General features: G+C 39.0%; 1 protein-coding gene across 1 annotated transcript in view; it reads left to right on the forward strand.

Annotated features, from left to right (window-relative positions):
- The first annotated feature begins 8,688 nt into the window (after positions 1-8,688).
- The window catches only part of LOC103360860 (rab effector MyRIP-like), a 46,394-nt gene continuing 40,187 nt past the window's right edge, over positions 8,689-14,895 (forward strand). Inside the window, exons 1-2 of the mRNA XM_008286770.1 lie at positions 8,689-8,890; positions 10,178-10,341. Coding sequence (XP_008284992.1) covers positions 10,232-10,341 — 110 coding nt within the window. The 5' untranslated portion in view covers positions 8,689-8,890; positions 10,178-10,231. The remainder of the gene's footprint in view (positions 8,891-10,177; positions 10,342-14,895) is intronic.

A 14,895-nucleotide genomic window follows, 5' to 3' on the forward strand; every position in this document is an offset into this window, starting at 1 on the left:
GGAGCGAGGTTCAGCAAGAGGTTCTGGCAAGCAAAAGATGAGAACACACATGAGACAAAGTAAGGTTCAACAAAGTACAAAGCTCTCTAGCACTGCTGGCTTGTTACCAGACTGAGGCGATTAATCCGCTCGCGCTGGAGCACAGGTGGAGGCAGGCTTTATCCAGCACTGATTAAACTGGTCTACATCCATTTGGTGTCAAAGTTTTTTGAGCTGATATTGGACAATTGCAATGTGCTGAATCCAAATGTTACATTGGTTTTGCTCAAAGAGGTCAAAGTTTTGATTTTGAAGAAACATGCAACTTACTTGTATTTACCTTTACAAATGTTTACGCTCATCAACTTGTGGATCATTTAGCTTATGAAAAGGCTTAGAAAATGATTTTTTTCCTCTGAAATCCGATTTCATATGAGAAATACTAAAATAAATCAATCGCTAATGTCAAAAAATGTCATCGATTTAGTGGTAAAATTGATTTTTTAAAATCGAGTTGGCATAAAAACCTGACCTGATACAGATAAACAGATGTCATTTTTGGATTCAGTGTTACAAAAATGTCTTAAATCGGTTTAAAAAAAATCCTAGACACCTTCAATAAAGTATTTTTTTTGTCACCCAGTGTTATCAACTGGCGTCAGGTGTGGAGGAGAGTGAGTGAACTTTCTCCTCGTCAGGAAAAAACCCCACCCAGCCTGCAAATCAACAACTGCCACAGCAACCACAACCAAACACCAAAAAGCACCATTCTGTAAGCACAAAAAACTCAGATCACCACAGAAGCAAAAATATTTTCATCCATCTTAGTTCTAGTATTTATGTACACACACATACACATACATGTACATCAGTGGCATTTCCAAGGGAGCCAGAAAGAAAAGGAATTAATCACAGTTCAAAGTAAAAACGGTTAGGAAAGGATACATCTTGATTGCAATTTCTATTTGCAATTTATTGTTTCCATCATCTGCTTAGACAGTTAAATTGCACCTGTTTCCTTCAGGATTTCATGAAATGTTATCACATGACTATCAATAAACATAACTAGAGTCACAGGGGGGCTGGAGTCTATCCCAGCCGACTTAAGGCGAAGGCAGGGGACACCCTGGACAGGTCACCAGTCTATCACAGGGCCACACATAGAGACACACAACCAAACACACTCACATTCACACCTACGGACAATTTAGAATCACCAATTAACCTCAAAAAGTTTTTGGACTGTGTGGGAGGAAGCCGGAGAACCCGGAGAGAACCCACACTGCATGAGGAGAACATGCAAACTCCATACAGAAAGATCCCAGTGCCCCCACTGGGATGTGAACCAGAGGCAACAGTGCTAACCACTGAGCCACCTTGCAGCCCCAATTAAAACATGCAAAGAAAATGTTATCCAACCAACCACCACTGAATTCTAGAAAGGTTAAAACACTGTAATGCCATTACTAATCATAACAACAGCTTAGGGATTGGGCACCTAAAAATCCAAGATATGATACTCAGTGCAATCAAATACAATGGCTCCTTTTTTTCATTTAACAGAAATAAATGTTCTGTTACTCTATTTTATATCTTTACTACAGACTAGTGAGGAAATCACAAATATGGTCTTAAGGATGCAAACAACAAAAGAAGGAGGCATGGAAGAATAACTTTTAAACACTTACACCATCAAGGCAGCGTGTGAGCCTCGTCAGTCCCACTACGCCAGTCTTTTCCTTTACAGTTCAAAGAACCTTGACAGATACTGATCCAGCCCAGCAAAGAGGGAGCCTTTCAGGTCAACAGATGTAAGGTGGGCAAATTCAGCTTCAATCTGTTGGATGAGGGAAAAAAAACAAAACAAAAAGAGGTCAAAGAGCATGCTCTGAAACTGCATAAACATGACACTTAGTCGTAAAGATACAGCAGTAAAATGTATTCCTAAACTGATGTTTCTTTCTTTAAGTATACATTATATTTAGAATATTTTCACCTTGCTGCTGGACAGAGATATTATATAGGCCAAATATCACTCTCTCCTAAGCCACACTGTGATGGTAAAATGGTGGAAATATTCTATAGAGTACAACTTAGCTGAAATTGAGTTTAGGAGAGCTTTTTTGGTGGCTAAAATACATTCTGCAGCTGAACTTGTCCACAGCAACACACCGCTTAGCTTCCTACACCAGGACCCCTGCTGCTTTCTTTTCCAAACTGAGGGTGTGCCAATCGCCATCTACTGCAAGTAATATGCTGTCAAGGACCTCATGCTGGTTCACTAAAACAAAAATCTGAACTATCCATTTAAGATTTAGCGTGGCATAAAAGCTTGTACATCACATATTATCACTGTGGGGTGGGAATGTTGCAGCTGCAAAACAAGAGTTCAAATAACTGAATACCGGCTGAATATTTCTACAACCCACAGACAGACCAGAAGAGTGACCAACAGTGAAAATAGGCTAAATATAAATGACAAAAATGGAGATACAAGTCCCCACCCCAACAGTGACAANTGGAGATACAAGTCCCCACCCCAACAGTGACAATACATAGGCAAAATGTACCTCCTACATATTGTTGTGTATAAATATATTATATCATGTGTGAAGTATAGTCCTTAAGGTTTAAAATATAAAAGAAGTTACATATATGCATATAGTGATGAAATGTTTTCTTTTGAAGAAGTTGCTTGGGTCTGTTTCTTTTATGGTTTCACAGGACAAGCAACAGACGGAGGAAAAGAAGTCCATATAAGGATGCAACCATTCAGTGTGATGAAGATGGGCCCCAATCAGTTGTTTTACGACCTGAACAGGCATCACGTGACTTAGTAGTAAAAAGGAGGGTCAGAGGCAACAGGAGTAGTCTTGCTTTGTCTGATGCCAGGGAGAGTTTGACCCAGAGCTCTGTAATGCAATATTCAGTGTGTAATTAAATTGATTGATTGAGACCGAATTGAATCCGATCTCATCTTTAGAAACGAACATGCGGAGAAGACAGTAATTCTCTAACAATATAAACAGGTATTCATTTATATAGACACCACACTAAGAGCTGCTGTTTGATAGACTACTGAGTCAAAGCAGCTGCCCTAATGCTGGGGTGAAGTTCTATACGTCGGTCAAGACAGGAGGCTTGTCCACAGTTCGCGTCCCGGTGAGGACACCCAGGATGTTTCTGCATGGAGTTTGCATTAAAAAATAAAATGTATTACAAGATCAGGAGCATTTCAGCAGCATGGCAAATGTTTTCTGCAGTCTTGTAGGTGAGGGGGGGTGTTGGTTCCTTCCAACCATTGCCAACCATTGCTCAGAGGAAGTCCAAAGGCTACCGTGGACTGTTGGGTTCTCTGTTTAAATTTGTAGGGTCTATACCTTACTATGTTAAGCTCTGTGTGATGACATATGTTGTAATTGAACTGAACTAAATTGAATTATTGGATTTTTTTAAAAAAGATTCAGATACTCACATCTTACTCATTTGACTAATGAATATGTTCATCTCATTTGTTTTGATGCCAATAAGCTTCACTCAGTATCAGGACAGCAAGCCTTATTTTACTTAAGCTTTAAACAAGGCTTACTTATTGGGCCATTACATTCAGCATATTCCTAAGAGTGAAGTGATAGAAATCAACTCCTCACCTCTAAAATATAACTTGCTGCTTGGTTTTGCCATTTAATTCATTAGTAAATCCAGCTGGGCCACATGTTAAAAAAATTCCTTTCTTTTTTTTGTAGGTCAAATGTTGTCAACTAATGCATTTGTGTTACGTGACAAATTCAGTAATGTTTTGTCATAAGGACATAATAAACTAATATCACAAACAGGCAAAGTACATTTTACAGTGTGCCACTCCTGCCTTGTATCAACAGCTGAGGCTGAAAACGATGAAAAATGCTTTTTCATTTTGTAAACATATATTGGCTCAGTTATTGTCATAATGAGAACTTTCGTCTCTCTGAAAAATGTTTTTAACAGAATTCTTTGTCCCCTTAACTCCATTGTTTTTCCAGTGAAATGAAGTTGTATGTGTGTAGTCTGATGTGAGCTATAACTCTATCTGTCCGCTCTTTCGCAGTGATTTGACCGCACTGTTACGTTAAGGTGTTGGGGTCCAAATAACTTCACCACCAACTTGTGAAAAATAATAAGGAAGCAACACAAAAATGATGAAACAGTACCAAACAATGAAACGTGTACACCCTGTTCTCCCTGGTTGTTGACTTTTTGTTGTCTGTTTCCTGTAAATTTCCTCCCAGTACTTATAATTTAACATTTGAGACATACTTTTGCTATTTAGCCACTTCTTAAATTTATAGAGATCATCACTTTTTGGTGTTGGTGTTACATGTCTGATTTAGTATTGGTATATAGCTTGTTTGTCAGCTGTAAAATGTCCCATTTGGTGCAGACGTTGTTTAGAACTCTTGACTTTAAAAATGTCAGGGATCCTTACCAAATATGGATTTTCTGACATCATTTGCCACGTTAAAAAAAAAAGAATATCAGTTCATATATTGTTATCTATACTTTCACCATGTTAACCCTATTCAGGACTTTTGGGCTCTTTTGGACCTCAGGCCATTTGGTTTAGGTGACAGGTGTTGTTTTGTTTGAAGATCTTTTTTAAATATAAAAAGAGGGACATTTGTCATGCATTTGGAACCAAAAATACATCAAACTTAACAGAAAATGTATTTAACAGAGTCTAAAAGTCTATAATGAATGTCAACAAATATTTTTCACATATTATTTCTGGGGTCCAGTGGACCCTGAATGACCTTTTCTGTATGGCAACATGAAAGTCCTGAATCGGGTTAAAGATTCCTGTTAGCAAATCACAGCACAGTTAAAAAGCAGAAGTAGACATGCAATTGATTCTTGTGCCACCAGTAAAATAAGGAGGAAGCACTGCTGAAATGAAGCAACGTCGTGAGATGAATCCACCGAGGCAGAGATCATGTTTTGAAATCAGTTATTCAGAAATTCTGTGTAATTTTCCAGAAACATTTCCGACGGTCTGTCCTGAAAGTGTCTTATATCAGTAACATTTGCTGCATTTTGACTGATGGGATGTTGTTGGAATTTTTCAACAATACAATGTACTACACATTGACTGATTACTGAATGAACCTATCAGGTCACATTCACAGAGGATACAGTTTGTGTAGTTTGCTGTAGTATTTAGTGTAATATCTGTCCAGATGTTCACCAGTGTTGGACCTGCTGGACATTTTGAGTGAGACAGTTTCTCTTTATTTCTGCTGTGAACTAAATAATCATGTGTCGGTGTAGTCTTTAAACCCACAGCAGTCACCTGAAAGTTCTGTTTCACCAAAAGAATGTCATAAAAAGAGACACAAAACAACACAAAGAGAAACAAAAGTACCACTCAGTGATACAATATGACTATAAAGAAACACAAACATGACAACAACACACATAATGACTACAAAGAAGCACACAAAAACCCACAAAGACATACAAAGTACTACTAAGTAATGCAAAATGACAACAGGAGATACAAAACAACCACAAAGAGGCTTAAAATAATGCCAAAAAAATGCAAAAGTACAACAGAGTGACACAAACCAATAAAAAAGAATCACAACATGGCAACAAAGGGACACAAAAGCACAACGAAGTAACGCAAAATGATAAAAAAGCACGCACAACAACCACAATTTAACATAATACAACCACCAAAAGACACAACAGTACTGTGAAGTAATGAAAAACAACCATAAAGAGTCAGAACAACGAAGAAGTTGCCATGGTGATGGACGCAGCGGCCCCTTCAGGAGACAGTGACAGTTAAGGTTAAGTGTCTTGCCTATCTCAGATGTGCATTTCGAAAACTTACTAATTAAATGATCCTGAAGAAATGCTTTTTCACCTCGCCTGTACTACTGTGTATGTACAGCAAAACGACAATAAACTTGATTTAATTGAAAGACCACAAAGATGCATAAAACACGGCAAAGTAATTCAAACCAATGACAAACAGACACAAAATGACCATATAGGATGAAAAAAGACTGCAAATAGATGAGGAAAAAGCACAGAGAAACAGAACAACCACGAAAACTCCCAAAACTGAAACTCTAATGAAGAGACAAACATTAATAGAGCTCAGCTGGACTGCACATATGCTGAGCTCAGCATAAATGTGTTGCAGCCATTTGTCTACTTCTGTAGGCAATACAGGGGCTTTTTGGAAAGTAATTTAGAATAAAAAATAAATAAAATAAAATATATTTTTGAAAAAAGACTCATGAGAAAACATAACACATGTTGTAACAGAGGTGTAAACTTCCACTACTCTGTGTAGTGATGGTCTGTGACTAAATTTTTCTGATCTGACCACATGTGAGGGTGTGGAAACCTCAAAGATGAAAACATAATAGGAAACAAAAATGTCAAAACAACACCAAACAATGAGGCATGGTAACTAACACACTTACACAAACTCCTTCCCCTTTGATTTCATATTTTACTCACAAAACCCAGGACTCACGTGACAAGGTGTGAGATGTGGGTTGGTGTGAGACTGCACGGTCTGGAATAAACATGGCAACATGATGGCTTGTGTAAGTGGCGGTGAAACTTTCTGGGATGTGACGTCAAGACTGCATTATAAATACCTAACAGGACACCACTTACCCAGTACTTACAATGAAGTCATGACATCTCTACCCAGGAAGCTTTTAACACCTTGAAGAAAAGTCTAGCTGCCTTGTCCTGAAGCTCTTAGCCTTGCCAAATACAGATTTCCTTACATCTTTTGTTTTATGTTAAAAAGTAAACATTAGATCATCACATCTAGAACATCTGAATTTTACACATGTGAAATATTGACTCCTGTATTGGCCAAGTTGAATGTAATCATCGGAGTAGTAAATATAAAACACACTGAGGCCTGATGTCATGCCTCTACAGTGGTTGTTTTCCTCCTTGTCTGCATATAAAGTTCTGCTAAAGTAAAAGCATCAAAAACTACTTACAGTAACAAAGGGGGGAAAAGCATTTGTTTTTCAGTCAGACCTGTAAGTAGTGCACAGGTTGGAGAGGAAAGACTAAAGAGTTCTGCTCCTCTGATGATTTAGGCTTTGTAGTTTTTGTAGTCTTTGGTGATGATGTTAGTTGTATTATATGTTGTTGCAGGCTCAGCTTGTATAGACAAATGAGAAGGAAGCAATTTCATACTGAAGCATTCCTGTAAGCTAAAAATAATAAACAGCACACTACTCTCTTACACCGTAAGGTTAAATGTTTCAAACTGCAATGCCCAATCAATGACCTGCACACATCAGCAAATGTTTCCAGGATTTTCTGAGAAATTGCCCCTTTTTTTAGAAAGTATCCCATGACTGCAATTTCAATAAAGCTGAAACATTATGTCTGATTTGTCGGTGCATGCTTGAATAAAAGTATATGTTTAGATTAACGGGGAGTTTATCTCCCATCCATCCATCCATCCATCCATCCATCCATCCATCCATCCATCCATCCAATATCTATACACCACTTAATCCTCACTGGGATTGTGGGATGGCTGGAGCCTATCCCAGCCAACTGAGGAAGCCGGAGAAGCCAGAGAGAACCCACGCTGCATGGGGAGAACATGCAAACTCCACACGAACCGGCGACCTTCTTGCTGCGAGGCAACAGTGCTACCAACTGCAGCCCATTTTATCTCCCAGCTACTTTAAATAGAGGTTTAATCACTGAATCCCCTTCCTTCCCTAACTTTCCTCATGGATAACACTGTTTGCATTATTATGCAAAGACCGTACCAGGATTTAACACCTCCTAAACGACACACAGCAGGTTTTCATTGTGAATGGATTCTTTGATTCGCAACAGAAGAGTTTCCGGGGAGGCAATGCATGGTGAGAAGTCTGCGAGAATTTAGATTCAAAAACTTGAAGTAATGAGTTGACAAACTCTCAGCTGTAGGTTCAGTCAACTCATGGTCTTCAGCCAAAAGACTTCAAGCAATGTTTGTAAGTTCTGAAATAATCTGAAAATAAAACAAACAAAAATAGATATTTTAGGTTCAATTCACTAGAAATTAAGAGACCGTATGTGTTTATATTAAGTAAACAAGAAAATATTAATCAATTCCACTAAATTCCTGTTTAATATTTAAAATGTATATCTGTTATTTCACTGCAGACATGGTTGGACGGCACATGTCCATCTGACAGACTGTAGTTCTCCACCTGTCCAGCAGGAGTCCTCATAGAATCTCCACCTGTCCTTCATGCGCATCTCCCGCTGCTTCTCAGCACCTTCACTGTCCTAACTGCCTCCTTAGATCACATTAAAGCTGCTGACCGACTGCCTTTTACGCTTCTATTTGCTGAGTCTGCCAACAAACACCAGATAATCCAGATCCGAACCTAAAACGGGATCTAGGACTGATCCTGTGATTGTGGCAGCAGGAACAAGACGCGATTATTTATTGCACCTTCATGACATGTGTTCTCACAAATTAGCAGTTCGGACTCTTTCATAAAAAGACAAATCCCTCACAGCCGTCATCATCATCACAGTACGTTTATATAATCCTTTCTTAACCAACTCGCAGCGCTCCATGCGTCCTGGGCTGCAGCTGGACTCTGGCCAGGCTGCGCTCCGACTCCCTCTCAGGAACCAGGACCGGCTGCTCTCATCACACCCGCAGCGCTCAAACACACACTTCTCTCAGTTTGTTTCCAACTTCTGATGCTCAGAAAAACGATTGATAAACGCACAGCAGATCGATGTTTGGACTCCAACATGTTTTTCGTCGGTTCACGGATCATTTAGGAGTAAACGGAGAGTTTGGTCCTTTGCGCGGCTGTGAGGGCGCACTGCGGGCCTTCCTTTAGCCAGCGGGGGCGACACACCGAGACCGGTGAGTTTTATAGATGTGTGTATATATATAAATCGTGGTTTTAAATAACTATTTGTTGACTGCAGCCTCATAAGAAATCCTTAATAGTCCTACAATAAGTGCGTGGAGTCTGTGTGTGCGTCACTGGCAGAAAGTTCAGTTCGGTAGTTTTGGATACTGTGATGTCCGTTTGTTCAACCTCCTACTAAAAAACTCAGAATTGCAATAGTTGTCACAGTAGATCCTCAGACAGCTTGACTTGCATCCATGTTGTCTGTACTCATAGAAAAGCTTCATGTCTGACTGAAACAGAGATTTCCTCCTCAGGAATGCTAATGCAGAAAAACCTAAATCCTGCTCGGTGTTAATTCCTCTGATTTACTTGTGTAAGTGGCTTGTTGGACGTCAAAATGCGTTTTAACTGCTTGTGCACACAGTACTGTTCTTTATAGTGGAAGGTGCTTGTGTGAATGCAGATAATACAGTTAGATGCTGTGGTGGCCACATGGGGCCTCCTGCAGGAGACCAGACTGAGGTGATTTGTAGTATTTTATAACAGTATTGAAGTTCTTTAGACAGTTATTCAGAAGCTCCATTCTGTAAGTGCAGTATGAGACTATCACATGCTGTACTTAGAAGTACTCAGCTTGAGTAAAAAGTAAAATATTAATTTCAAGTAAAAGTACTTCAATAAAAAACCCACCAAAACAGAAGTATTATCAAGTGTACTTCATTCTGCACAAAACTGCTCTCATGACAGGCATTAAGGCACGAGCAGCGTTTTAAGTCAGTTTCTTTTTGGTAGTTCAGTCCAGTGTTTCACAACCCTGGGGTCGTGGCCCCCCAGTGGGTCACAAAGTCAATCTGAGGGGTTGTGAAATGATAAATGGAAAAAAGTTCATATTTATCTTAAAACATTCTTGCATTTAAAAAAATAATTATAATTTGTATGAGAAATAATCAATTTGCTCCTTCAGATGTCCTTTTTGGAGCTGCTAATAACTTATTATCACCTGAGTTGCTACAAGCTAAAAAGACTGAAAAACTATAAAAATATGTTTCATGTTTTCAAAGATGAAAAATCTTAAGTTGAAAAGTAACAGGCAAAGCTACTCTTTAAACATGACAGAGCATAATTCTTCTAACATTTAGTAGAGTATACCATAAAATACTACAAAATGAAAGTACAGGTTCATCAAAATTGTTCTAAAGCTCAGTACTATAGTAAATGTACTAAACCATACTGGCTGTATATTGAGGATTTTGTGTGTGTGTGTGTGTTTTGTGCCGTATTTATTTGTGTTTTAGATGACAACGGAACGCTGGTTGATTTCTCAGAGGGGTTGAGCTTCAGCCGCAGCCATGGGCCGGAAGCTGGACCTGTCGGGTCTAACAGACAGCGAGGCCGAACATGTGCTGCAGGTGGTGCAGAGAGACATGAAGCTCCGCAAGAAGGAGGAGGAGCGACTCAGGTGAGTGACGGAGGAACAGGTCAGAGTCCTGAACCGCACTCAATCATCGAATTCATGACATGTTCATCACTTTACAATGACTCATTCCCTTATTCTTTCACATCCTCATGAGGCTGAAAATCTGTATTTTCTACTTGGGTCAGTTGTGGAAGAAGCATTCAGACGATTAAAGTAACAAAAGTGATCATAATAAAATGCAAAATTTCAGAATAACATTGACTGTAATAGGTTATATTTATTGATAAGTTGGTGGTAAAGATGCTAAAGGTTACTCTCACTGTTCTCAACGGTGTCCAGATACAGTGGGCGGCTGTTTTTATAAGAAACACTTTGACAACACACTTCACACGAGCTTCAAAGCTCCAAAGAAGGTAGACAAAGTAAGTGGTGAACACAGTGAGCATTTGTCAGATAAACCAAAACAGAGCAAAAGCGGAGAGAACTGTTAAAGTTGCTCTGTATCTGCTGGATGAGTGAATGAGCTACTGTCGCCCAATAAGCTCATTATAATGGTTTGAAAAGATAAAGAACTATGTTGAAGCTCTGATTGTACTGATGTCCTCAAGTGGCCAAAAATGAATGGATGCAGGTATAAAGGGTCAGATTCACAGTTGGAGTTTTTTATTTTCATTAGCCTGCATCAGTTGTAACTGAAGTCAGACTAATGTCACAACATCCCTGTTTGTGTGAGTCAGGAGATAAATGAAAGTTACAGCAGTGAAAGCAGACTACAATGAACGCTTTACATAAGAAACTGTGGACCCACAGGAGCCTCGTACCCTTTTTGTTCTAGTTTGTATTCGAGACATTTTTTTTAGACCTTGGTGGAGATTTCCCTTCCTGCCTCTCTGCTCTGAGGTTTGTCCTGAAAACACTGGAGAGGATGTGAAGGCCTTTCCTGTTGCACTCAGACAGCTTCCTCAAGTCACAATAATGTGGTAATTAGACGCATTTGAACTGAGTCTGTGATGCAGATCAGAGTCTGAGACGTGCACAATAGCGGGAAATGATTAGTCTTTGCTTGCTGCTCAGAGGTTTAGAATAACATGGTTATGTCATTTCCCTGTGACTCTCAAGTTATTCCTCAAACGTGATTTAGAAAGCATTTACATCTTACAACATAAATGCTAAAACACGACCACACATACGAGCTTGAAGGCCTTCATGTGCACATTTGTCGTGATTACTTTGGACTTTGTGTATGTTGCTTTTGACAGTGTGAGTTCACACCTGCAGTCATTTGTTGCAGCTTAACAGAAAATGTGGTTTGTGTCCAAAATCCATTCCAGTCTGCTCAGAAAGCAGATTATATAACTTCTAATAGGATAACTCCTGTTTACTGTAGTTGCTGTTTGTGTCTGTGCGCACACTGTTTATTAAACATGTCATTTTTTAAATGAGTGAAACATTCCACTTGCTTTTAAACAAATTATTTCCTAAATTTTCAGAATACTTCAACACATACCCAAATAAATAAGGTGCACATCGTTTTGTTTTTTGTTTTTATTTACCCTTTATTTAACTAGAAGAAGGCTCATTGAGATTAAAAATGTCTTTTTCAAGAGTGTCCTGGCCAAGACAGGCAGCAGCCCAACTGACAGACAGACAAGGTCCCAACAACATCCAGACAGACATCATACTCGTAATACATGGTGAAATTACATTTAGAAGATAAGAAACAAACATATCAGCAGAGATCAGAAACATAACTAGCAAAAGTAATCATCTTTCAAAACATCTACAGACTGATGCTTTTGCCTCCAAGTCATTTCTAAACACTTTAAAAATGTTTAAAGAAACCAGCTCTTGAAGTTTCGGATCTTTTTGTGAAGTGTTCCAGATAGAGGGAGCAGTGAATTAAAAAGCTTTCTTTCCCCGTTCAGTTCTAGCCTTAGGAACAGACAGTAGCAACAGATCCTGGGACCGCACACTGTAACCAACTTTTGTACAAACAAAAACCTGTAAATAATGAGGAAGCAAGCCTAAAATACATTTATAAATTAAAATATGCCAGTGTTTTTCCTTCTTGTGGTCAAATCTGAGCATCCAGCACGAGAGTACAACAAACAATGGTGTGTAAAATACTTAAAATTGGTGATAAACCTCAAAGTACCGTGATACACTGAATCTAAAACACTTTGAGTGGAAACATTTGTGTATATCATATCTCCAGAGTCCAACACAGACATAAAAGTGGCAGCAACCAGTCTCTTTTTGGCCTCAAAAGACAGGCAAGACTTGATTCTAAAATAAAAACCCAGTTTCAGTTTTAGTCTCTTTGTCAGCTGCTGGATGTGAGGTATGAAAGAGAGACAGTCATCGATTCAAATTCCAAGGTATTTATACTGAGACACTAGTTCAATCTGTACTGAGAAGAGGTGATTGCAGGCAGGTTCTGTGGTTTTGACTTGGAATTTGAGAACAACATGAATTTAAAACAAGTTTTAGTTCATAAAAATTTGACTGGACATTATTAGAAGCAGGTTGCAGAACATTTAGGGGCCAATAACACTCTTTGTTTGGCACAGCACACAATACATCTGTAAACAACAATAAAATGTGCATGTGTTATGACATTAGCACATATTCAGGTTTCAAGGCCTCCACAGATTTCTCCCTTTATTCTTCAAAAACTCAGAAAAAGGGCCAAACATCTTCCCGAAGGCAGAACTTCCCCTCAGTCATTAACGTACCAACGAGACAGTGCAGATAACCATCCAGTTAGATACCTGGTGTGATGTCCACAATTTCAATCTATTGTATAATAGATCAGACAGAATGCTCAGATATATTCTGCAGGAAAAAGGTCAGTGCAGTTTGGGGCATAAACACAAACTCACACCTAGATCATGAATCTAACATGAAGAAATGTGTTGTCGCTCATAATACTAACAGGCCCTTCAGTCTACCTCACTCTCATTAGACATCAGTAGAAGTTGGCCTGGCACCCGTATTAGACAGTCATTTAGAATGGTCGTTATCTATATGACAACAGCTGGATGGAACAGAAATGTTGTGTTATTATTTCCATCTTGATGAACATTTATTGACATTAACATTAATGAATTAAGTTACAAAGTCAAACACCACAAGCACACCAAACACAAGAGCACACCAACTTGAGTGAGCTCATTTATCATTTATAGATATAAACACAACATAATAACCTTCTTAGAGTTCGGATTCATTCGAGGAATGTTGTGTTAGACTGCATTTGCTTCTGTCAGGTGTACCTAATAAATTGCCACTGTATCCATACATTAACTCATGTATCAGCCTGGCCAATTTACCTCACTCTAATGAAAGCCTGTGGTAGTCTGCTATGAACTCTGTAGTCCTAAAATCCTGTAGAATTACAACACTTGATCTAATTGTATGCTGTTGTGCATTAGATTGCAGTGTGACCTGTGTCTACCTGCATGACTGCACCTGTCAGGCCCGTCGCTACGATCTGACACCACTGACACTGTGGTTACCTTTATCTTTATTAAATCCCCATGACATAACCCAATGTGGTGACCTTTCTACTTTTCCTAACTTCAATAGTGTGGCAATCCGTCTGCCTACCAACAGCTAATCTTGTTGTTCACACGTTTATCTGAATTCTGTCTGAGCTCAAAGGAGGATCTTTTTTTTTACTACATTTATACAAGTTTCTCTGTGTGTGAAGATGATTTATTACGAGGGTGTATTTTCTGAAACAGTACCATCTTTATCTTTACTGCAGTTTTCCGAAGCTGCTTAATGATGTCACACACATTCACAACGCAGCCGTCTTCAGGAGAAGTACGCCAACGCATAAGATCAGGCAGCGTGTTCAGATATCACATCAATGAGCTAAATCCCTTGTGTCATGCAGATTGTGCCCTTCTCTGATTCATCATTCCACGAGTTATTAAGCAGGATTTCTACACTGACTCTCTGCTAAAATGAAACCCAGGAGCCTCACTAAATGTCAAACGGTGATGAATGATAGACGGAAGCAAAGGAAAGCAATCAGAGTTTTTTCTTGTGGCTCCAGTTGCATCAGAGGACCTCAGCTTTTCTCATGCAGAGACGAACTGTCGTTGTTAGCTGTGAGTGGACCTGGGCCGAGTCAGAAAACTGAAATATCACATGTGCCCTGCCCTGTTCTCTAGATTGTGTGTGTGTTAATCTGAATTTGCTGTTTATATTGTAGTTTGAGGAATGAGAAGACTAATTAGTTATTTTGGTCCTGAAGCCTGGTAGGTGCATTCATAGGAATGGATATGTATGTATGTATTACATATGTTTTCCCTAAACACACGCACACACACATCTTGTTCCCAGTTTCTACTAAAACCACCATGAGATACACTCATGCAGTCTAATAGATTCTGTAACACATCGCAGTTTCCCAAATGTTATAAAGTTCAGATTTGAATGAACAGTTTTAGAGAGATGTTGATTTAACTGTAAGGTTTTCTTTGAGGAGGCACTTCATAGTCTTGTTGATCTGTATTGTGTTATGCAGAGACATTATGTGTTCTCAGTACAAATTAGAATAGTGTTTGGCTTGGAAAACTTTGAAAT

This window comes from Stegastes partitus, unplaced genomic scaffold (assembly GCF_000690725.1).
Source record: "Stegastes partitus isolate 25-593 unplaced genomic scaffold, Stegastes_partitus-1.0.2 Scaffold468, whole genome shotgun sequence".
In the NCBI taxonomy this organism is placed as follows: domain Eukaryota; kingdom Metazoa; phylum Chordata; class Actinopteri; family Pomacentridae; genus Stegastes; species Stegastes partitus.